Genomic DNA, 25,000 nt, shown 5'->3' on the forward strand with positions numbered 1-25,000 from the left:
GATATGGGAGATCCGATGGATGAATCTGCATGGTGTGAATACGTAGTCTAGTCAGGACAGTGACCTGTGGACGGCGGACATATATGTGTATCCCAGCTCAGAGGGATGATACTCGCGCCATGTGTCGGATCATCCCAGTGTAGTGTCCAGGAGGTGTAATTTGGTTCTACCTGTCTGGGGCTCCCATCCGGGTTTGCACCGCCTGTCCATGAGCGTCATTACATTATTCCAGTCCCCACCCTGCAGTGACAGGCCCTTGGAGAGTTCTAATCACAGTTGTGTGATGTTGTCGATAAAAGTACTTCCCAGTGGGGGGGGGGGGATATATTCTGTCTATGTTGACTTGTTCCACTTGCAGTGTGCCCGATATAATGATGTATCGGCCCCGGGATCCAGCCAGTGCTTAGTGTGGATGAAAGGGATGCGGCAGTGTATAAAGATGGTGGTGCCCTGGCATCCCCTAGTGAACCCGGAGTGGTGTATTGTACGGTATTCGAATCTGGCAAGGTAGGGAGCTTTATTACCCAGCAGGTGGGTATCCTGAAGGAGAAGGATGTCGGCTTCATATCGCTTGGCTTGGGGAAGGACAACACCCCTCTTAATTTTGTTAGCAGCCCTCTGACATTCCAGGATACTACAGTCAATTCCCCGAGTAGGGGAGAGCGTGTCTGTGTGGTCATCTACTGTCTATGTGAGCAATCATATTGGCTGATGTTGTGAGGTCATGGCGTAGCATCTGTGTGCGTGTAATAACTATAACAGTGATCAAGTGAAACCTCAGGAATATCCCGCCCCCCCCCCGATACTGCCACAAAGGATGAGCATCTTTCGCGGTAAAGGAACCCCCAAGCCCCAACTGGGGGACCTGGGGAACCTCCTCCAATTGTACCCCAACCTCCCATGGAACATTAACATGAATGTCTAGGGGTGTGATGATCCTGTGGCTGAGCATCCACGCCAGCATAGTGTTCGAATGGAGCAGGATATATTAGCAGGATAACAAACTATTTTCGGCCAGAGCCGGAGAGGTGGTATCCATGGCCCATGTTAGGATGCTTCCTCAGGGGGCGAGTAGCGCCAGTTGGATCCAGATTTGTGCCTTCTTTTGGAATTGTTCCTCTTCAGCTTATTCCTCTGTGAGCTCTGAGAGGAGTCAGATTCTAAATGTGGCGGAGTGTGTGGTCTAAGCCGAGTTCTCTCATCTGTCCAGGCAAAGACCGCATCTGGTGTGTCATAGAAGTAGGATTTAGAGTTGTAGGTGATGCGCATTCAGGCCGGGTACAGTAGCATATATTGTATGTTGAGGTCTCAAAGCCTGCGCTTAGCCGCCATGAAGAACTAGCATTGCTGTTGCACCAGCCGAGTGTAATCTGGGAAAATCATAATAGGGCGCAAATCAAACAGTAGTTTGTCTTTGTGCGTTCTAGCAAACTGCAATATGGCATCCCGGTCAGCATAATTCAGCAACCTGGCAATCACTGGTCTTGGGTTTTTGCTAGGGGGGCTTCTTTGTTAGTGCCCGATGCACCCTTTCCATGACAAAGCAGGTAGCTAATGTGTCCTCAGGCCGGAGGGTTTTCAGCCATTGGGTAATGAAGCGGTCCATGGAGGAACCCTTGCAGCCCTCCGGAAAGCCAACAAAGCGCAGATTTGTACATCTGGAGCGGCCCTCCGCATCTTCCACCCGAGAAGCCAGCGCCTGCGCCACCACCGCGAGTTTGTTCACCTTCTTCTGCAGGGTCGTTAAGTGATCTTCAACCGTTGAGATGCATGTTTCTGCCTCAGTGATGCCGTCTACAGCCTTCTGGCGGTCCTGTCGTAGAAAGGAGACCTGGGTCGCCACAGCGCCAATCATTGCATCGAGGGCATTCCTTGCCTCCGTAATTGCCACCAGGAGCGCTGCGTTGTCAGGTATCGAGCCATTGGTATCCCCCCAGTGGAGCCTGCACCCCCCTGCGTGTCTTTGCCCATATTGGTTGGAAGGAGGGCTTCCCATTCTCTGGGCAGCGGGGATCTCATGTCCAGGGGGTGTTGCGGCTTATCTGGTCAGAGCCGTAGAATGTCACCATGAGCGTCCCCCCTCATTCTCGTTGGGGAACGGTACCCCAGGCCGGGCCTCACGGATTCCAACCCGCCCCGGACCACAAGACGCACAGAGCCTAGCCTGGCCGCCTTCACAGCCCAAGGTGGCCAGCCAAGTAGGCCCCCTAATGGGACCAGACTCGCCATACCCCAGCCCGCCCCAGAGGGTCCTTGCGTCTCAGATATGTAGTTGTTGCTGGGGTGCCACAGGGGTATCACCTCCCCACAGGGCTGCGTGAGGCAGGGCTCTCCCACAAAGATCGATACGCCCGGTCTGTCGCTGTATTGGCCCTACTGCGCCTCTTCTGCGGATCTCTGCCTGGGCCCCTGAATGAAGAGTTGCAGCTTGATGGTGGGTCCGGAAGGCACCCTGTCCAACCCGTGGGGCCTGGTCTCACTCTTAATCGACTGTGGGTTTGCAGGTAGGTCGTTCAATTTCCCCTCTCCTGGATATATTGCTGCCCGGGGCACACTCTCGCCCGGCACGGGCCCCGCACCTTGGGGCAAACGGATTTTGGCAGGTGTATGGGAGTCACAGCTGGGCCGTGCAGGGCCAGGCGCCGCAACACCGTGATTCTCTCCCTGCCCTAGCCCCGACCCTGCCAAAGAGATTGTTGCATCAATTGGGCCCCCGCACCCTGGGCGCTGCATGGTGTGGGACGGCTCAGTCCAGACAAGAGAGCCGCACCGCCGAGAGTGTGCACCCTAGGACTCCCGGGTATGACCACGCCTTCAACGGGACAGGCTCACTCCGACTACGGGCCCGCCATACGTCGAATAAAGTTTGGAATTATGGAGCATCCCCTGCAGAGCCAATCTTTCGCGGCCTCACCTCACCTTCGGGGGCTCGATTAGCCTCCCCCTTGTCCTCTGGGCCTTCTGCCAGATCAGGGATGTGGATGCCGGACGGGCACCAGCCCCAAGCAGACCCGGATTCGCGCTGCACTCCTGTCGGCCACATCCCACGATCCGCCAGCTGGGCACTGGCATTTTTTTGCTCTGGACGAGGCGCCTGTTCTTTCCGGCCTCCGGGATGGCCGATGTGCTCTGTGCAATCAAAGATTGAGGCGGATTTTGCTGAATTACTGGCGTGGATGAGCGGAGCCTCGTTAGGTTGCGTCCGCCATGTCGGCTGTCCAAGCCACGCCCTCCCCCGTATCCACTTTCTAAAGTGAAAAGCACTTTACTTGAAAAACATGCTTACCTTTTAACGTAAATCTTGGTCTTACAATATACCTAGAGAGAAGCGTATTTTTCTAGAATTGGTGTAGATCTCCTTTTTTGAGTTGTGTGTCATTTATTAATCACTGCTGTGCATAACAGATGTCTTACACTCCTCTGTGTTAGGCCTAAGGCTGCTCTACCACACTACCACAAGTAGAGCACTTGGAGTTTGAATAGAAGCCTGGTACACCTCTAGGCGAATCTCTGGACTCTTTACACAAGATAATCAATTATTGGTATATCGTATAAAGAGCCAGCTTCCTACAAAGGAGTTTCTGGAGGAGTGGTCTATCAAACATTTCAAAACCGCTCTTTATTGCCCATGTGCGAATGGATTAGTGGAAAGGATGAACCATATGGTAAAAGAGTGTTTGCAAAGAGCTGAAATGTTGAGTGTGCTGGCAAATAGAGTTTTTCAAGAAACCCTTTGGATGTATTATACTACAGCTAACAGCATAACAGGAGTTTCTCGTTTGTATCTCTGAAGAGTTGGATTCTGCATACTTATATCACGGCCTCATTGGTAAACAGAACCAAGTCAGTAAGTGTGAACAGATCTGATGTTGCAGAAAGAATATTTTCTCATCAGAACAAGTACAAGAACAGATATGACAGGATGAAGTGTGTAAGAACCTAACTTCCGTAAAAGAAATTGGGTTTGTGTTAACATGCCAAAAGGGAGATGGGTGAGTGGGAGCAAATTCTCAACCTCTGTGAAAATTGACCATAAGGGTAAAAACGTTGTAACTCTAGAAAACAGACAAGTGTGGGGAATGGACAAGATTGTCATGTGTAGTCACAAAAAGAACCTATCCCAGAGAGGGTAGAGGAAAACTACAACCAACATTCCAAGAGTAAACGTTTGGAACCAAAGTGGCATACAGAATTCATTATGAAGTAATTCTTAGGAGCATTTGTTCTGTCTTACTCTCTTTGTCATCAATCTGCAATGCACGTAGTAAATTTGTTATGTATAACATATATTGTTGCAGAATTTAAGATGATAATAGTTTCATACTCTCTAGTAAAGCTATGTTTTTACTTTTCACACATGTGATGTATAACATTTACTTTTCCTTTCTAAGCAAGGAGGTTTGTTGTAACCTGTTTACCTCTCCCTATTTGGCATCTCCCTTTCTTTCCCCCCCTCAGCTGTGAATAAGGAATATTCCTGCTCCTTACCTGTCAGTTACCAACATTCTATCTATGACTGAAATGAGATGGTGAATAAAGCCGCTTAGATAATCGACGTTCAGGGAGATTTATTACAACAAGTAGCTGTAAAAAGGTTAAGAAATAAATGCACTTTACTGAGCTTTCTGTCATGCAAGATGATCAGTAGCAGCTAAATGTGTCATAAACATAACCTGCTAGTTGTCTTTAGTTCATTTATAACTGTGTATTCACAAGACATTAGTGTTGAAAGGCTAATGTGCCAATGGACTGTTTTACAATTTTCTTAAAAAAATTGCTATACCTATATATATTTTTTAATTGTCCTTCTCATTTTTTATAGATTGGCTTTGTATTGTATCCCCCTGGCGGAGGCCCTGAATGGGACCCGATGGACCACAATAATGTGATGTTTGTTACAATGTGCTATTGCTGGCATTACGCTTTTGCTCTTTTCATCGTTGCGATAAATTATACCATTGTGGCTTGGTAAGTATGGATTATTTTTCAAAAAACATACTGCTAAATTTTCAATTACTTTAATGAGTTTAGTGATGCAAGCATAGAATGTGCAAATATGCAATACGTGTTGCTCACAACAAACAATTAGGTAAGGGCCTCAACTCATTAGTGAGCATTTCGAACCAACTCTAGCAGCTCTGAGCAACACACTTGAGTCAAAGAGGGTAAAAGGAGATAGTACTGAGGAGCCTTACCATCTCCCAGTCGCAATTATTAGTCAAGCAAGGTAAGGTCCAAAGATTAAGGGCCTGAGTTAAATCTTGGCGGATGGGTTACACCATCACAACAGTGACGGATATCCTGTCCGCTGAAATATAAATGCCATAGGATATAATGCTGTGTTTTTCATTTCAAGACACCACTTTATCTTTAACCGTCTGGGCACTCTGGACTTCACTAGGCTTCGCTCTGGGCATCAAGGCTGCAACTGGAAAGATTCCTGCTGCTCCTGATCTCATCACTCTGCTCATCTGCTGCAAAGTCAGTGCCTGTGCTCAATACAGGAACCTTCCAAGGCGTGTGGGCATCTAAGACACCTGAAGGAATCTCCCTTGAAGGGAAGGAGTCACTTCCCTGCATCTGCAGGCACAGCAACTAAGCTGACCGGTCTGCTGATCCTGGGCTCCCACGGACTTTGAAAGGCTCAGCAACACAGATGGTGGTTCTTCACATCCCTCAAGGCCTGCCTTGTCCTCTCACCGAGTTTGAGGCCAGTATCCCTCGTCGGAGCCACAGGAACCAAAGCCCTGTGCCCTGCTAAGTGCATCCCGCTAGCAGGAGCCTTTAGCGAAACCATCCCCCACCAGGGAAAAGCCACCCAAACAAAAGTCTATGTCACGAAAGGAGGGGTGGACATGTTGCTCAGCTGCCATACCGCAGATTACACAGCTAGTCCATTTTACATTTTTGGTCCACATCAGCGCCCTGGACTCTTTGCTGGGTGAGTTCAAACAATTATTCCAAGGCATCGGATGCCTAAAAGACTGGTTGGATCGCCTCTATCTCGACCAGACCTGGCAACCAGTTGCGCTGCTCCACCGGCGAGTGGCATTCCACCTACAACCCCAAAGTGGAAGCAGAACTACTCAAGTTGGAGAGGGTCGACATCATTGAGAAGGTGGAGGGACCGACACCATGGGTGATGTCCATCGTCATCACGCGCAAGCCCAAGCAGCCGGGGGAAGTGCAAACATGCGTTGACATGAGAATTCCAAACACCGTGATCAAGAGAGAACACCACATAACAGCCACAGTGGATGACATCATGGGGGAGCTGGCAGGCTCCCGATGGTTTTCCAAGATGGACCTACATTCAGGATACCACCAGATCCTCCTCGCACCAGAGTCACGACACGTGACCATTTTCTCCACTCATATGGGACTACGCCGATAAAAGCGCCTCAATTTCAGCATCTCCAAAGCAGCAGAGGTATTCCAGGATATTATCAGAGGGGTATTGGTGGGCCTGACTGGTGTCCTGAATGTCAGTGACTACATCTTGGTACGTGCCCCCACTTTGGAAGAACATCTCCAGCAACTGAGGTCCGTGTTCCATTGTCTCCAAAGCTGCGGCCTCACTCTGCACAAAGAGAAGTGTGAGTTTCTGAAGCAGGAGATATGCTTCTTTGGATACCAGTTCTCCGTAAAAGGAATCATGCCAGACCCAGCCAAAGTCCGCAACACCCAAAACGCACCAGCCCCCTCCACCATTACAGGAGTAAGAGGTTTCTTGGGAATGGTCACATATTGTGGCCTTTTTATGCAGAACCTAACTCAGCTAACCAAACCTCTGCGAGAATTTACCAAGACATTGATTCCATGGCATTGGGATCCGGAACAAGAAAAGTAATTCCAGGATAAAAAACAAGCTCTGTGCGCTGCCACTACCCTCATTTGTTTTGACCCCTGCAAAGACCCCGAGTAGAAGCAAGCCCCACATATCTGGGGGTGGTCCTGTATTTGTATTTGTGTATTTATAAAGCGCGGCATTCATCCCAAGGGACATCACGGCGCTAGAGAACAAAACACTAACCAGAAGTGAGAGGGGAGGGAAGAGCAGCTCTGAGACAGATTAATAGATTGGGAAAAGATATGTTTTTAATTTTTTCTTGAACATTGAGTATTCTTCAGTCAAACATAGTTGCAAAGGAAGTACGTTCCAATTTATAGCTGCTACTTTAGAAAAAGATCTGTCACCCATCTTTGCCTTGGATGTGCGTTTGACTGAGGCCAATGCCAGAAGGCGTGATCGCAAATTACACAAAGGTGCATGGAATTTTAATCTTCCATGCAGAATTTGAGGGGCAGTTTTGTATAAAGTTTTATGTGCAAAAGACAAGAGCTTAAAATTGGCTCTTTGACGTACAGGGAGCCAGTGTAGTTCCCTCATGCAGAGAGAGGCAGAACTGTATCTGCTTTTATTACATACTAGTTTAGCAGCAGCATTTTGGACTACTTGCAGTCTAGTAAACAAAAAATGAGCCATACCAACATATAATGCATTACCGTAATCCAAGTTGCTCATCAGTAATGCCTGTGTCACAGTTTTTCTATAGTTCAAGGGAATCCAAGGGAAAAGCCTTCTGAGGAGTTTTAATATAGCAAAGCTTTTTCCACATAGCGACCGAACCTGGTTCTGCATAGACAGGGCATTATCAAAAATAACGCCCAGATTCTTGGCGGCCTGCCTAGGTTCTGGAGCAGTTCCCAAAGCCTGGGGCCACCAGCTATTATCCCAAATTGTCTGGGCTCCTCCAAAGAGTAGAATCTCTGATTTTCCGGCATTACGTTTTAGACAATGTCCTGACATCCAGTTTGCTATTTCAGTAAGGCAATTGATAAGGTTGTCCTTAGAGTCCCCTTTATGCAGCCTATCAGACAGAGGGACTATCAATTGAGTGTCGTCTGCATAGAAGCATAGATCAAAGCCCCATTTCTTACTGATATTTTCCATGGAAGATACGTATAAATTAAAAAGGGTAGGGCTCAGGGTGGCACCCTGTGGAACTCCATAGTCAATGTTCTTAGCCGTAGAGGAATAAGATCCCATCTGAATTATCTGAGTTCTGTGTTTAAGAAATGACGCGAACCACGCTAACGCATTTCGACATATTCTTTTTTCGTGTAAAATTCGCAATAATTTGTTATGAGATACGGTGTCAAATGCTGCTGTGAGATCCAAAAGGATCAGTGCCACCATTTTTCCCTGATCAACTAAGGATCTGATATTATCTGATACGGCTAACAAAGTGGTCTCAGTACTGTTATTAGCCCTGAATCCAGTTTGTAAGGGGTCAAGTAAAATGTTGGATTCGATAAAGGCCCTAAGTTGTCTATTGACCAGTTTCTCCAAAACCTTTGATAGGTATGGTAATTGCGAAACCGGTCTGTAATGGGCTGGGTCATAGATTTCGAGATCGGGCTTTTTTAAGAGTGGGAAGACAACTGTCTTTTTCCAAATATCTGGAAAAGCAGCGTCTTCTAATGATTGATTGAGGGCATTAGTAACGTAAGGACAGAGTGTTAGAACCAGCCGTGAGAAGATAAAATGTGGGCAGGGGTCCAATGGTGAGCCTGCCTTAATTTCAGTCATAACTTTGGCCACTTGCTCCTCAGAGAAAGGGGTCAGCCTATCGAGATGACTGTTGGCTGCAGGATGAGGAGCTAATTTTCCCCAATCCTTGTAGTCATCCAAATCTGAGGATGCAAAAGTAGTATAGATTTTTGTCACTTTGTTAATGAAATAATTATTAAGGAGTTTACAATTCTCAGGCGAAGGTGCCATAGCTTGTGAGAGCAGAGAGGGCTTACGGAGTTCTCAAATTATTTTATAAAGTTCTTTAGATGAGCCTCCGGTTTCTTCAATTCTTTTAGAGTAATACTCAGTTTTGGCCTTTTTTAGAGCTCCATAGTAAGTTTTTTGTTTGGCTATATAGATAAGTTTATCTGTGCTAAATGTTGAAAGTCTCCATTTATGTTCTTTAGATCTACAGTCTCTTTTCATAAGTTTTAAGTTCGAAGTATACCATTTTTCGGATTTTTTTATGGCTGATGTCCGAGTCATTCTAGGAGCACACCGATCAAGTGCTTCTTCAATAGCAAACTGAAGCTGTGTAGTCATTGTATTTGTAGAGATTTGTTGTAGAGGCTTTAGAGAACTAGAAAGAGAGGCATTAAATGATTCCTCCGTAATTTGGTTCCAGGCCCTAGATCTTAATTGACCCGACATCTCGGCTTTTAAGGTATATTTAAATAAGCCAAAAGAGAAAGAGATTAGAGAATGATCCGTCCATGTTAAGGATTTAATTTCCTGGATACTTAGTGATTCTATGTTAGAGAATAAAAGATCAAGTGTATGGCCGGCCACATGGGTTGGTTCAGAAATCATTTGAGACAATTGCAATATAGTCATATAATTATTAAGGTGTCCAACACCTGGATTTGTAGGTCTTTCATAATGAAGATTAAAATCTCCTAGAAGCAGCCGTGTGGAGTTGGCTCCCATTGCTTACTTCAGCCGTGCCCTGACTCCACTGAGCAAAGGTACTCCAACATTGAGAAAGAGGCGATCAATATCCTTTGGGGCTGAAGACATTTCCATATCTCCCTCTACGGGCACCTCTTCGTGGTCAACACCGACCACAAGCCTGTTTTACCACTCTTCAAAGGGTCAGCGTCCAAGCCTCCACTGAGGATCAAGAAGTTGATCCTACAACTCCAAGAGTCTCACTTCTCTGTGCAATACTGACCCAGATCTCATAACCCAGCAGACTACCTATCAAGCCATGCCCGGCCCTCTACCCCACGAGACGAGCAAGAGGCCGAAGAAGCCAAGGAGTATGTGAGGGTCGTGGTGGAGAGATCACACCCACTTGTCATCTTGCTGGCCAAGATCATCAAAGCAACCCAAGCTGATGACTGCCTCCAACAAGCTATCACAACCCCCTAGTCAGGTCTGTGGGACATGATCACTGGGACACTGGCCCAGACGATGGCAGAGGCCCAGAACACGCACAAATCACGGCGTCAAGTGAAGGAGGAGCTCACCATCTCAGCTGACGGATGTCTGCTCCGCGGACCTTGCTTGGTGGTGCCGGGCAAACTGACCCAATGGATGGTAGACATTGCACACGGGTCACACCAAGGGGTCGTCAAGATCAAGAGCAGGCTAAGAAACAAGGTGTGGTTTTCTCGCCTTGATGAGAAGGTCGAAAGTACAGTCCAACATGCAGCCTCTGCCAAGCCCCTGGGGAGGTGACCCTCATCCGCCCATCATCACCAAACATCTCCCGAACGCACCTGGCATCACACCAGTGCTGACTTCGTCAGCCTGCCTGATGACAACCATCTCCTCGTTGTCATGGACGGCTACTCTCGTTACCTAGTGATGGAGATTTTCCGGGCCACCTTAGCCGAGGAAACCATCCAAAACTAGAAAAAGTGATGCCAACCCACGGCCTCATCCGAGAACTATGCACCATCAATGGCCCAACTTTCAATCCAGAGTGACGAAATATTGCCAATTACCCCCCCGTTGGCCACAAGCCAATGGTGAAGTGGAACGGTTCATGCAAACCATCACGAAGACTATCCGCATCGCACAAGCCGAGCAGCAGTGCGTCTAGAAAGCCATCTACACCTTTTTTGAAAGACTACCATCTGACACCACACACAACCACTAGAGTAGCCCCAAGCACTCTCTGCTTTGGAAGGAAGGTCACTGACATCATCCCCATCACATCTGTGGGAGCAAGCCCTGGAGCCACAGAACCATGACCAAATGCCGCAAGGAACAAAACCGCCAAATGTCACAGTGCAGAAGAGTGAGAACCTCCAAGTTTTCCTTCTGAGACTGGGTGCTTGTGAAAGACCAACACCCGGGGAGCAATTTTCGGCTCCCTTTTGAACTAAACCTGTGGAAGATATCGAAAGTCAGCAGGACCATGATAACCGCCTCTCAAGGGCGAGAGACAGTCACACGAAATGCATCCTACTTCAAACTGTTCAGAGGAAACCCAGGAGCCCCACCTGTGCTGGGGGATCAGGACATGTTGGAATCGCAAGTTGATCATGAGGGAGCTGACCTACCATCTCCTGCACATCTCCCTGAGAGACATTCTGTTTCCTCGTCCTCCCGAATGGAGGAAGAACGTGCCCAGTCAGCTCCACATCCCCCAGCACAGAGAGAGCCCCCACCGGGACTGAGTTGCCTGGACCAGAGCGGATTCTCCCCAGGTACTACCTCCTGCAATACCCGGCACTGTCTCAACGGTTCCAGGAATTCATGATGAACTGATTGAGAGGTGGCAGTCGGCCAGTGTGAGCAGAGAACCGAACCTTCTGTATCCTGTTTGACTTACACTCAGTGCCTGTAATGTTCGGTGTATCTAAATACTTAGCCCTTGTATAGGGCGACCCTGTTTGTTGGTGTCCTGTCCGCACTAAATACTGAGGTGAACATCACCATTCAGACCGTTAGCCATTTGTGTCTATTTTTTAATAATAAAGGTGGAATGTAATGGGGGCGGACATGCAGTGGTGTTCCTGGTTGACACCCCAGCCGGGCAGGGCCCATTACGTTGCGCCAGCTGTCAGATGACCACCGATATAAATGGGCAGGACTGCGCTAGGGCAATTCCATGCTAGAGTCCAACTATGTGTGCATGTCCTGTTTTGTGCACCGCTACACCACGCAAGGCCCAGCTGCATGTCCCCGCCCCGCAGCATATGGGCTCTGGAAACACAACAGTCCTGTGAGACAAAAGCCAACAGAGAATGGAGTAAAAAAAGATGAAGGGTTGTGCCTTACTGACGTCAAGATTTCGAGTTCGAGTCAGTGGAATTCACCTATATCATCATCCGTGCCCCTGTATCTGAATGTGGTATACTGGATTCCCTATTAAAATGCTCAAAGGCTTCAGTGTATCACATGACCCATCACGGTTACGTTGAATCACACTGTGTGCTCGACGGTGCACGAACATCCTCATTTAATCAACATCGTTTTGGTGAAAAAAAAAAGGCTTCATTTAAATATTGTTCGAGAGAGGAACAATATTGAATCTTAATAAAGTAAAGAAGATGCCTGTATATGTTTAATCCACATTGTTTTATTAAAAAGGTTTAAATAGAGTTTTGTCCGCAAGAGGAACAGTGTTGATAGATTAGCAAGAAAGAGGGGTGCATGGGGGCACATGAAATAAATGGTTCACTTATATTCTTATGGTCTGGTGAGATAAAATGCTGGTAGGGCGGTCAAAAGGGGGACCCTGGAAGTCTCTATAAGTATTCACAATGAAGGCTTGTTCATGACAGTTTATCTCTTATCGAATGCTATCCCGAAAATGTTATTGTTTGAGCCACTTATGTGTGTCTGTTGTCTGCACACTCATCTCTGTTCTATTTCAAAAATTATCTGAGATCTTTTCTTTCAGGATGGTGCCAGTAAATTGTTCTACCACCACCCATCTCATCTCATTTACCGTATGCCTTGCATTAATAAAGTGGTGTGATCACACTTGGGTGTATATCCCTGCACTGCATAGAGTATTACACAAAGACGACTGGTCTTCTGACTCAGATGCAGGGGCGGCTCCTCTGCTAAGGAGGACGAGCGTCGCCCCACTGCCTTTCAGCACGACGATAAAAAGGAAAATTATAATACGGCGATGTTAATATTTTATTTTTCTGTGCTGGGGCAGTTTTGTGGGGCGGGGTTGGGCTGCGCAGGGGGGAGGAGTGGTGACACCCACCTAAGTGCACATAAATGTTTGGTCTGCCCTCTGGGGCCGGCCAAACATTCATGCGCACTTAGCATGTTCTCCACCCAGGCTGCATTACGGCCACGGCGCTCAGACCAATGACAACGCTGCATTGCAGCGTTGTGATTTGTTTAGGCGAGCCTGGGTGCTTACTAATCACAATGCTGCATTGCAGCTTTGTGATTAACTATGGGGAGCCTATCCTGCTTCCTGTTCCAGCAGAAGCCAGGAAGAGAGGTGGCGGCTAGCCAGCCAGTCAGCCGACATGCTCGCGATTAAAAAAATAAATGTATCCACATCTTACCCCCTCGCCCCCCCGCCCTCACAGCTCCCCCCCCCACTGATTTGCGAGACCAGCCGCAACTGCTAGGATGGTTGGAGCAGCAGAGAAGATAACCAACACAAAGGCAGAGGATAATTCAGAACAGCTTGTAGACCATATTCGGGCACCGGATCCCTACTATTTTCTACAGAATACATTTATTAGGGGATGTAACACCCCAAACATCCCCCTAGAAGTCACACCCCTGCCGCCATGTTGTGTCCCGGGCAGACACCTACAACAAACGTGCCACATACTAGATAGGTTGGGCCCCTGTCACTGTGACTTGGCAGCCGTGTAGTGCATGTGCTGTCAGGTCAAGGGCTTTTGGTGAAGGAGCCAGCTGAGGCTACACTGTGGGAAACTCTGAAGTTCCGCCATCTAGAAATTAAATGGATGAACGGCAAATTTGAGGATCAAGGCACCAGCTGTTTTGGGCAATCAACCTCATCCGCCAAACTCTAAAAGAGCACATGAGCCTTCACTCACTGCTTTCACATATTGATATATCACACACTAGGTTGGTCTCATCTAACATATCAATGCATCACCAGAATGTTTTTATTGAAGGGTCCATAGAGTAGTCACAGTGCCCTTGCAGATTGTGGCTATAGAGAATTTGACCAAATGCAGTCCCACCACCAAAAATCCAATGTGAGAGCAAATATTTTATTTACGTTGGCAGGAGCCTCAAGAGGCAGAGTTTGGGTGATTTGTGCTGTTCCACAAAGTTCCAAAATAGAGATGTAACCTCGTAGTCCAACTCCTGCCAAATGTTTGTTGCTTCCCCAGATACCATGAACATCTGAGGTACTGGCAAGATTCATTTTGTGGACCACGTGTTGGGGTGGGGGGGGGGGCAGTGGTCATATTGGCTCTGATCAGGCATATGTCCTGAAAAGGTCTGACGCTATACATTGCGGGAGAGATGCGTAGCGTTCCACTAATCCCGTGGCTTAGGGGGTGCCTGGGAAGGCAGAGATCGAGGACAAGGGAAATGGCCCAGAGGCAAAACCACCAGGAAAGAGAATCCGAGAGGGGCACAACCGCCCCAATGAAGGAACTGGCAAGTATGCCACCAGGCAGACACACAACGCCATGTGCAAGTAACAACCAAGCGCCTCCATCTGGCACCACTGCCCCCAGAGTGGCCCCCAACCCATGCTACTAGCATCTGGAATAAGAATCAGCCAGGGAAGAGGCATGTACTTCAGAAACAATGGTAACAAAGAGACTGTGAACAAGGGGAGACAGGTGCAGCCCCCCCCCCCTCTAGTGAGAAAGCTCATCATAGAGGACAACACCCCCAGACAGGGGCGCCATGGCCCAGAAGGAGCCAAGGGGTGGAGAAGGAGGGACGACCAAAGAGACAGAGACAAATATAACGCTCCCTGGACCCAAAGACCAACCCCAAGAACAACCTGCATCGGGGCGCGAAGATGAGGGGAACCAGGCACAGAAGGACCAAGGAGCCACATCTAGCTGAGCAACAAGCCAAAACCAGCAACAGCACAGGCAAAGGGACTAGCAACTGGGCCCAGAAAGAAGAAACGAGAGGCAAACAGCCAGCCAGAGTAGGGAGAGATGAACTCCACAGAAGCAAAACACCCCCAAAATAAGCCAAGGAGCAGAAAACACCCAGGGCGTGGACGCCAGCCCAAAGGACGAGGGGACAAAAGAATTTCCCCTCCCCATTGCCACGTCAAAGCACTCTTTGACGTTCCAATAGCCCTGTACTTGACCTTTGACCTCCCCTCTTTGGTTGTGCTGCAAAGCTCCAGGAATTTCGTGACAACTCCTCGCCGCAACGCCACCGCTGCCTGCAGTCTGCACTTCCAGGACAAAGGGAGAGAGGTCGTTTGTTGATTGCTGACTGCAACCAGCCCCTCCTCAGCTGTGAACCTACCTTCATATGTAGTTTCTGTGTCCCTTGTTTTCATGGGATATGTAGCCTTTATGCTATAATGGCTGCTTTCATATGAAAGCAAGAAGAGAAATGCACAAAAGGGGCCTACCGTCTTGATAATAACATTTTGGCTCACTCTAATAAACCAGCATTATTGTGATGCAGGAGTGCTTCTTAGCTTTAACAGCTGTCCCTGTCTTTATGGTTTCCTATTATGTTTTGAACTTTGTAGTTAGTTATCTGGTTTACAGAGTACACCGTGACAACAGGCACTGTGGTTTTTAACCTTGAAAATGTACTAGTCACATAATGACTAATGGAACCCATCATGATGACTTACAAGGGTATTTCCTTTCAGTGACAGAATTTCAGGGACAACTGAAGTGGTTGGTTATCAGACATTGAAAAATACCATGTGCTGGTCATTGACTGAGGCTGGGTGCTTTATGTAAACTCTAATTAAGGTGCTGGAAATTGTAGAGCACCACTTCCAAAGCTAGTACATGGCCTTATCTGGATTATTTAGATGTTCTATACACCACCTCGTGTCTGAACTGGGTGCTTACTAGCGTATGTACTGCTTGCAATGCCCGCCAGCTCCAAATGGTCTCCATATCCTTCACTCCAGATCATACAAAGGGAAGAGAAGGAAGACTACATCAATAGAAAATTGATTATGACAAGCGAATGACTCAGACTTAAAGCAAGTATCCAGATGGTCATGAAAAATAAACATGCCATGGGGAGACTTAGAATTAACTCATCCATTCCTTTTCACTACATGAAGAGAAACGTAGATATTCGTCATGGGTGCTTTATCTGTGAGTTGTGCCTTAATATCAATATGCTGAGGGAATATTGCACCCTATTGTTTATCACTATTATTCCTTAGCAGAGCGCGCGCACACACACCCACACACCCGATACTGCATCAGGAGAATACATGATGTACACTCCTGCACATGGGAAAAGTGTGTGCATGTGTTACTTACATTGCAAAGTTATCAGCAGCAAGCGTGAGATCTAGTGGTTCCCCATACCACTTCCTGAGCATTGTGGTTCATATCTACCGGTGGATAATATTATGAAAGTACAATAGTATCTCTGTTTTACGATATTCTGATGTCTTCCTCTTTCTCATATTGATAGGTGATAGTGTTGGACCATATTGCACTGTTAGCGGATATATTCAGAAAGAAAGGTTAAGACATGTTTTTTGCATTGTACACACAGACCAGGCTTTGCACTTAGTTGACTGCTTTTATCTGTGCTTTAGTGACAATGCCCTTAATGGGTACATGTTTGTTTGCCATAGTATTCCACAATAAAATAATTTCACAGCGATTAATCAATCTCAATAATTGTCAAAATATATTTTTAAGTAGAAAACTATTTTTACAACATTCCACACAGCACTCAACCTTCCTATATCTCTATATCCAAATTTAGATGCAAAAATGTGCCGGGAATATACATATTTTTTTTAATATTGGTGGTTTTTGTTCTCACAGACAACGCTGATCAGTTTTTAAATACTTCTCTTACTTTATTTAAGAGCCCTGACCCTACCTTATTTGACTGTTTCACACTGTGCATTTCAGCCACTCAAAGCCTAATATTTTGTTAAATTATTAATTGTGAGCAGGTGAACTTCACCCTTGAAAGTGAGAACAATTAGCTCAGACATAGTCTAAGCACACATCTTACATGGTACATTGTGTGAGATGTGTTGGTCTGTCTTAAACTTTACACAAATAACAATTTAAATACCACTATTATGTCTTGTTTCTTTTATAGCGCTACTCAATCCAATCCAGGGTGTCGGAGCGCTTTACATCACACATACACATTATACATTGACAATAAATTGTGTGTGTAGATCAATTTACAGTATGTGATACATAAGATAGTGAGGGTTTCAAGGTGTAGGAGTCACATGCCCTTTGCTTCATAGTTCACTGTACTATATTAGAAGGAATACAATTTATGAACATCAAGTAACTAAAGGATCTCTGTATTAAATGCAATAACCCACTTACCCAGCTACATAAAATCAACATCTGGCATCTGGGTGTCACATTATGTGCTTTGAGGGAGACATTTTAACCCTCTATGCTACTTGGATTCAAAACTGGTACTAGACAATAAACCTCTCTTTCCAGCAAGTGAATTAACCTCCAGAATTATCTTACCATTATTATTATTTCCTGAGATTTACTGGGGACATAAAGATCTATGCAGCAGATTCCTTAACCCCATAAGATATTTTAAAATGCAGACTTTGCAACCAATTAACCAGAAGATATACTGCCACGTTTCTCCTAGTTGCCAATTACTTTCTGGCAGAGTTTTTATGAATAACTGTATATAAGTGGAGGCCTAGATCTTGTGCCGAGGATGCATCACTTTTTTGGCACAACTCCGACACAAAATCTAATTTGTTAAATATTGTAATGCGGTCAAATGTACTCATGATAGACCTGCTTAACATCTGTGAGGTCTTAGAATCTGATGTCATTTTTTGTGATATAACTTCATGTGAGGTCACGTGCGATGTTACGTGCTGTGATATCACTTACATACTGACTAACTTGGTCAGTGCTCCACTTCTTTTTTTAGGACTTGTGCCCTGGTGGGAGAAGTATAATGGAAAACTGGTGTGGGTGGTTGTAGGAGGCTGGCTTAGAATATGGTGCACACTCTAAGGAGTGATGCACCTTGCACTAATCCAGACAAACCTTATGGTGATTTTAGTGGTGTTTGATAACCATAGAAAGCTCTCAAAGTGGTAGCCATGGAGAGCAGCCTTCAGGCTTATCTTGAAGGAGTGTAAAGCAGCTTATTTTACCACATTTAATTGACAGTGTAGATTAGATGAAAAAGAACCACACAGTGTTTGTAAAAATAAGTGTATTTATTATGCAACACAATCACTAACATCAAAGTTAGTGATTGTGTTGCATAATAAATATCGCTTACCCGAAGATATCAACATTACACATAGGAATACTTCAAAATATTCAGGTAAGAAGCACAAATATGCACCGGTCTCCAGGGGGAGACCAGACCATATACTAAGAAAGTGGAATACGAACTGCAAAGGAGAACGGGACTTGGACCAGAAGACTCAGCGAAGCTGGGGACACAAGGAACCACCCAAGGTAAGTACGCAGGAACCTCACGGATGCTGTGTGCAGAGTGGAAAAAGAGCCTCTGTGCCCAATGGAAGTCAATGGAGAAGTTGTGGTTGCAGTTTTAAAGAAGAAGGACCCTTCCCATCAGACCCTGAAGAAACCCTTTGGAAGATGGGACGTTGGATAGCCACACCACCCGTGGGTGCTACAGGTACCAGGTTACCTTCACCGGGGAAGCTGGGTGCATAGGGGTGAAGTGACGTCTGAACTTGCTGTAGACAACAATGGAGAACTTCGAAGAAGATGCCTCTGAAGAAGCTTGTGAAGGAGTCCAGTGGAATCCAAGAGTGTGTTCTAGTAAAAGAGAACCTGCAAGCAGAGGGGACAGAGTCTATGCCACTTGGGAGTGACCTGGAGGCACAGAAGCACAATGCCCACTGATGCCGGGAGGTTCAAGTGTGAAGATGGGGACCTTTTCGCTGCAGCTGTGAGGACCAGGCAATGCTGAGAAAGGAATATACCATGTCACAACGCATGCTATTACATCGCGTGCTTTTACAATGCGGTCGTTACACCTATCGCATTGTTAGTACGCGATACCTTTACATCACAAGTCATTAGAACGACTTGCTCTAGGGGGCGCGCTGGACTTAGGAATAGTATTATTTACTATTCCTACTCAAGTTTGCGCAACAGTAGGGAAGGTGTTGGAATTAATTTCCAATGCCTTAGAGCCCCCTACAGCAAGTCGTTCTGATGACTTGCGATGTAAAGGTATTGCGTACTAACAACACGGTTGTTGTAACGACCGCGTTGTAATAGCACTGCGATGTGATGACAGTGTTGTAAATGCTGTTTCCCCTGAGAGAGACCAGGAGCCGTGCATGAGCTGTCCCATATCAGGTGTTGGTGTTCAGGTGGTTGGTGTCTGGCGGGAGCACCAACAAGCCTTGGTAGCTGCAACTGGCGTGGAAAGCGAAAAGATGCAATCATTGGGACCAACACGGTCCAAGGGACTCACCAAGTGCAGAGAGTCAGAGCAGGCCCAGAGCAAGCAGGGGAGCCCACTTAAGGAGGACCATTGAGAGGACCCACAGACCGAAGGCACAGGAGTCGCAAGAAGACTCTCGGGGCACTACTACTATCAGCGCTATTGCTAGGGGCATTAGGAGGTTTAGGAGTAGTAGTAGCAGTATTGTTGCTAGACTTAGAGCAATTGGCATCCTTTGACCTATGGCCTTTTTTCTTACACAAATAGCACCAAGGTTTCTTGTTAGAGAAGGAAGAGGATTGGGCCCTACCCTTAGAGGAAGTTTTTTGGGGACCTTCAGATGACCTTCTCTTTTCTTTAGATTTTCCCGCACCTTTCTCTTGGGCTTTAGAACAATCTTGATTCTTCTGGTCACCACCACCATGAGACTTTTGTTTCACCCTGGTGCGGACCAATTTGTCTGCCTTCTTGGGGAGAGGTCAGATACGAATCCACCAGGTACTGGTGCAGTTGCTGATTTGACAGTTATTAAGGATGTGCTCCCTCACAAGTAAATTGTACAGTCCTTCATAATCAAGCACATTATTTCCATGAAGCCAGCCTTCCAGAGCCTTAACTATCTACAAAATCTACCCAGTCTTCAGTGTGTGCCTTCTGTTGTGCCCCAAAATGTACCCTGTATTGCTCAGTGGTTAACCCAAACGCATCTATGAGTGCACTCTTCAAGACTTTGTAATTGTCTGCATCTTCTTCCTTTACAGTCAAGAGTTTGTCTCTACCTTTGTTAGCCAAGGAGAGCTACAGGATAGGTGCCCACTGCCCTTGAGGGAACTTCTGAACTTTACAGGCCCTCTCTAAAGCAGTAATCCACTTACGGATGCCATTACCCTCCTAGTGAGAGTTACTATCCTGCTGTTCCTAGTGTCCTAGGAGTGTTCCCTAACTTTAGGATCACTAGTGCTACCACTATGGGATTTTAATCCCAAATTCTTCCTAGACCTCTGGACTTCTAGGGTTTCCTTATCTAGGACCAACTGTTCCTTCTTTATTCTGAGCTTGGCTCTCTCATGTTTTAGCAGGTGGTATTCCCTTTCTAAAGAATCCTCCATCTTGCTAGAGATGGAGGTCCCTATTGAAGTGGGCGGGAAGGTAGAATTAACTGAGGAGAAACTAGACCACCCCTGAACCCTTTGTACCCTCCCGGGAGGAATAAATGGGGTCCTAACTCTAGGACATCCCTCTGTGTCACTAGAACTATTCCATTGGAGACTATGGTTCTCCAGTAAGGAGTCTTCAGACTCCTGGGCATGCTAAGAAGCAGAGTCATGGGTGTTGGACACCCCTTGCTCTTCTTCTGGAGCATCACTACCCATATCCAAGTTAACCTGCCCATCTGACCTTTTTTAGGTCTCACTGAGCCAGCGCATGCGCTGCTCTGAGACATTTTGTATCGGGGTTTTCAAAGTGCTGCCAGTGGCCTAGCGCTTGCGTTCACGCGAGCATGCACGCGCACAGCCGCCAACGCGATCACTTTCACTTTTTCGTGCTGCTGCGCGCTCGCGCGTGCATCACTAGCATGTTTTTTTACATTTTTATACACTACTACAAGCTTCCCGCGTCGCGCGGCCAATGCTTGTTTCTCTCTGGCCCTTATCTCTGCCTCTCTGCCCTCATCTTCCCCAACTCTTGTCTCCCTCTTATCGACTGAATTCATCACTATATTGGTCCCTTTTTCAGAATCTCTCTTTGCTGTCTCTTTCCTCGGTTTATCTGCGACAGTGTATTTCTCTGTCTCATCTGCATGTCTTTTTCTTCCTTCTTTTTTCGGTCTTTTCCTTTTCTCTCCCTCTCTACTTTTGTCCTATCTTCCAAATTTCCTGTCCTAGAGTCAACATCTTTCGACGCCAGCCTCTTCCTCCCGCTGCCCCTATGTGGGTTCAATGTTGCTCTTTGCCGTGTCTGTCTGTCTCTTCCTCCTCCTCCTCCGCTTTTCTCTCTCTACCTCCACCCCTCTCTTCCAGGCCTGTACAAACTCTGTCTCACCGAGACCGACATTTCTCCACCTGTCTATTAAACAGGACGGTCTCTTCCCGTTAGAGCTCTTTTTAGACTTAATTCAAATTCAATTAATGACTCCTGCTGCCCCCAGCACCACCAGCAAGAGGAGGGCCTGAGGGCGGGGGCCCCATGAAGCTGAGCAACCCCCCCTTCCACGCCCGCCTGCCTGCGGTGGTAAACAGACAGTTTTATCGTATATATTTCAGGACATGTTTTATTCCGGGAGCGTTTAGTTTCATCACCGACTACAGCTTTTATTATTTTTTGTCTTAGCTCGGGGGAGGAGGGGGTCCTTTTTTATTTTCATCCCTTCCCTATCCCCCACTCCTAGTGCGGGGTGCTCAGGTCTGGCAGGGGTGAGTGGGGTACATTAAAGACCAGAAATGAAGGCCCCAAATAATTAATAATTGAAGGGCTCGGGGTCAGGCGCAGTAAATGTTACATACTCTTCCCCGTGTGTGTGCGCGCCCCTGTTTCTTTGTGTGACAGTGTATGTTTGCGAGTGTATATCTATACCTATATGTGTAAATCAATGCATGTGTGCCTCGCTTGTTTGTCTGTCTGTGCATGTCTTAGCATGTGTCTGTATGTCCGTCAGTGTGTAATGTGTGTGCGTGCTTCAACTACAGAAGCAAACAAGCATTGGCAAAGAAAATAAAGCAATACTTTAAGCGACCTTTGCCAATGCTTGTTTTGTGTGCAACAGTACACGTAAAATGATGGTATTCTCCTCATCATACAAGCCAAGTGGCTCCATGTTAGGAATCATATCTTATATCAGCTCTATTTAAATTGGTTTACAAGACTTTGCTTGCTGTGATTTTTGGCGCGTACTAATAATGTTAAAATGAGAATACAAGTTTCAGAATGCAAAACGTCATTTTGTAAAATAATGAACTAGTGCCACACGGTCTAGTGCTATTTGCCACCTATGCTTGAGTAACAGCCCATTTTCTTGTAAAAAAAAAGACCATGCGTTGGCAAATACGATCTCTGGTATATCTGAAACAAGCATTGGCATAGCCAATAGGTCTCGCCTTTGGGACCTTGTAAGTGTTTAGTTATGCAGCACAATATCCTTGGTGCAACAACATCAACTGTTGCATGGCTAAACACTTATAAGGTCCCATAGGCAAGACCTATTGGCTAAGCCAATGCTTGTTCTTAGTAGCAATAACTATTCCCCAAAGATTACTTCATTGTAAATACACAACTTTCCAAATGTCACTTTTAAATAAATCATCATAGTCTTGAACAAGGCCTCCATACCTTCAATTATTGTTTCAATTAAATGCTCAATATTTTGGCTCAGATATTCCTAGCCCGAGGCCTATTTGCTAGATTTCATTTGATAGTTTTTGTGAGTCTCCCATATGAAAACGTTTTTGTGCTTTAGTGCATCCCACGCACCACTCATTTGTGACCTTCCACCCACTGTTTTAATTTGTAAGCTTCACACACAATCACTATGTTTCTGGTGTTCATCACTCACACCTCATATCTGAGCTTTTCCACACACCTCGTTCTGCATATCTCACTATACCTGTCTCCAGCGAGCATCATTCATATGTGTCTCTCACAGCAGGCTCTTATACATTGGTAAGCATCTCTCTTCCATGCAAAAACTGTACATCTCATTTTAGTGAGCATCCCACACAAGGCTAATTCTTATTGCTAATTTATCTCATTGGGCTTCATATATTTTTGTGCAAGAAAATGCACATTGACTGCACTCTACACTCATGTCCTCCATCTACAATAACGCTTCTCATAGATTGGACAACAAAAGTTTCTGTATTGTGTTGTATATTTTGTGATGCATTAAGGGGAATGCAGGCGATAAACTTACCATGTTTGAGAAACTATTCTAGCTCTCCTTCTTGTGCCCAGCTAAATCAGGGGTTTCCAAAAGAGATCATCCTGACTTCAATACTCAAACAGACACACAGAATCCTATACCATACCAGCCTTAGGGTGGACTTCCCCCAAACTTTTTGCCTACTTACCTCCTCATTTTGCTGATTCTTTTTCTTGGCCTTAGGACTTAGGCACTTTACCATTGCTGACCAGTGCTAAAGTGCATGCACTTCTCCCCTGCTGCCGGGTAAACATAGGTGTTTTGCGAGTGCTGGACTTTGGAGTATGTGTGACTATAAATCCTCGCTCCCCCCTGGGTCCAAAGCGTGAAGTACTCCCACGCTATATAGTATAAACACTTCCAAAAATACTGAGGTGTTCCAGTAAACCATAAGTTATGCAGTCACTTTTTGTCGCCACAGGTTAGGGTGTACCTTAGAGTGTACATACCGCCTTGGCATTAGGTCCTGAAGAAAGCCTCGCTAAATGGCATCGATGAGGCTGCAACATGTTGACCACATTTATTCCACATAAGTGATGTGACTGGCCAATTTATCCAGTCTAGCATCATTCACGTTTTAACCTTGCCTTACCATTCCACCATTAAATAATTATTGTGGTTTGGTAAAGACAATTTTTACTTATCACAGCGGAACTTCTTGGGGATTAAGCGGATTAAGCGGATTAAGCGGATTAAGCGGAGCTGCGAGTATTTTCAAGTGCCGGGAGCTGCCGGGAGCTGCGGGATCTGCGAGCACTGGTACGACGGCAACGACGACGAGCAGAGAGTAGAGGAGCAGCCTGGGGGAAGGTGAGAGAGGCAAGAGGCAAGCGGTGAACTCGGTTCAATTCCGTTAAAGCCGGTTGTTGGTCCGATTGCATGCTGCAGGCTGCTGGGCAATACTGAACCCAATAGAGGGGCACTCAAAAGACTGTCTCATTTCCCATCTCAAAATAAAACCCCTACGCTGCCACCGCCACCTCTATCATCTTCACCTTCACGTCCACTAGAAGTAAAAGATCTCTGTGCAACGGTAGGGAGCCAAGGATACGGAGACAGGTTGGGGAAAAGGTTGGGGGGCCGGAGCCCTCAGCTTACGACCAAAACAGCTACTGACTCTCAGTTATACAACCTCTCCGGTCTGGACTTTAGGCTATAGCACAAAATAACAGGAACGTGGTAACTGGCCGTAGGACCGCTGGTCAGAAGTAAACGATGAGATCAGGCAGACAGAGATCTTTAGTTCCGCAAAAGAAAAGGAAACGGAGAGAAAACTTGGAGTCAGCGAGTCAGGAATCAACAAGTTCTCTAATTTCACCGCCAAGTGCTCTTTGCAGAAACCCAGGTATGGCGGCCCTGGGCGACGAAGGACTAGATGCAGCTTTTCCAAAAAATTCACAACCTAAAATAACGTCTAAATTTGCCTTTTTGAAGGACGCAGGGTCAGCTGTCTTCTCAAGCAATATGAAACTTAAAGGGCTCCCTGCTCCGCTAAGCCCGATAGTGTCTATCATAAACGGACCCACAGGAGGATGTAACGACGGGGGCGAAACTTTAAAAATGCAATTAACTCAAGGATCATTCACCAACACTCTAGCATTGCCCTCATTAGAAGAGGGAGGCTTTATCCATCCCTCACTGGAAAATTTGGAGGCACTTGCTGGTCCAATCCAGGGAAAAGTTTTTCCTAAGTCCACAGTTCCATCAGCAGCACAATCAGCACAACCAGCTCAGTCAGAGCTTAGGAAGAAGTACACCGACGCTCTTGTCAGCAGTACAAAAGGCTCCTCCTCAAGAACTAATTCATTAAATAAAACCCCTTCCTACTCCAAGCCTTCTTTAGGCTGCAACTATTCTGAACCAGCATCAGAATTAGTCTTAAGTCCTACACCAGGTGGTAGGTTGGAGGGGAGCAAACTTACAAACATCCTTACTCCAACATCACCAGCATCACAAGCACTAGTTGCTTT

The 25,000-nt window shown here is 46.3% G+C and overlaps 1 protein-coding gene across 4 annotated transcripts in view; it reads left to right on the forward strand.

Annotated features, from left to right (window-relative positions):
• TMEM45A (transmembrane protein 45A) overlaps window positions 1-25,000 on the forward strand; it is a 494,464-nt gene that overhangs the window by 425,636 nt on the left and 43,828 nt on the right. For all 4 annotated transcript variants that reach the window (XM_085620485.1, XM_085620484.1, XM_085620483.1 and 1 more), the window contains one exon: window positions 4,823-4,968. In XM_085620485.1, coding sequence (XP_085476611.1) covers window positions 4,823-4,968 — 146 coding nt within the window. The remainder of the gene's footprint in view (window positions 1-4,822; window positions 4,969-25,000) is intronic.

Source organism: Triturus cristatus, chromosome 8 (assembly GCF_964204655.1).
Source record: "Triturus cristatus chromosome 8, aTriCri1.1, whole genome shotgun sequence".
NCBI lineage: Eukaryota > Metazoa > Chordata > Amphibia > Caudata > Salamandridae > Triturus > Triturus cristatus.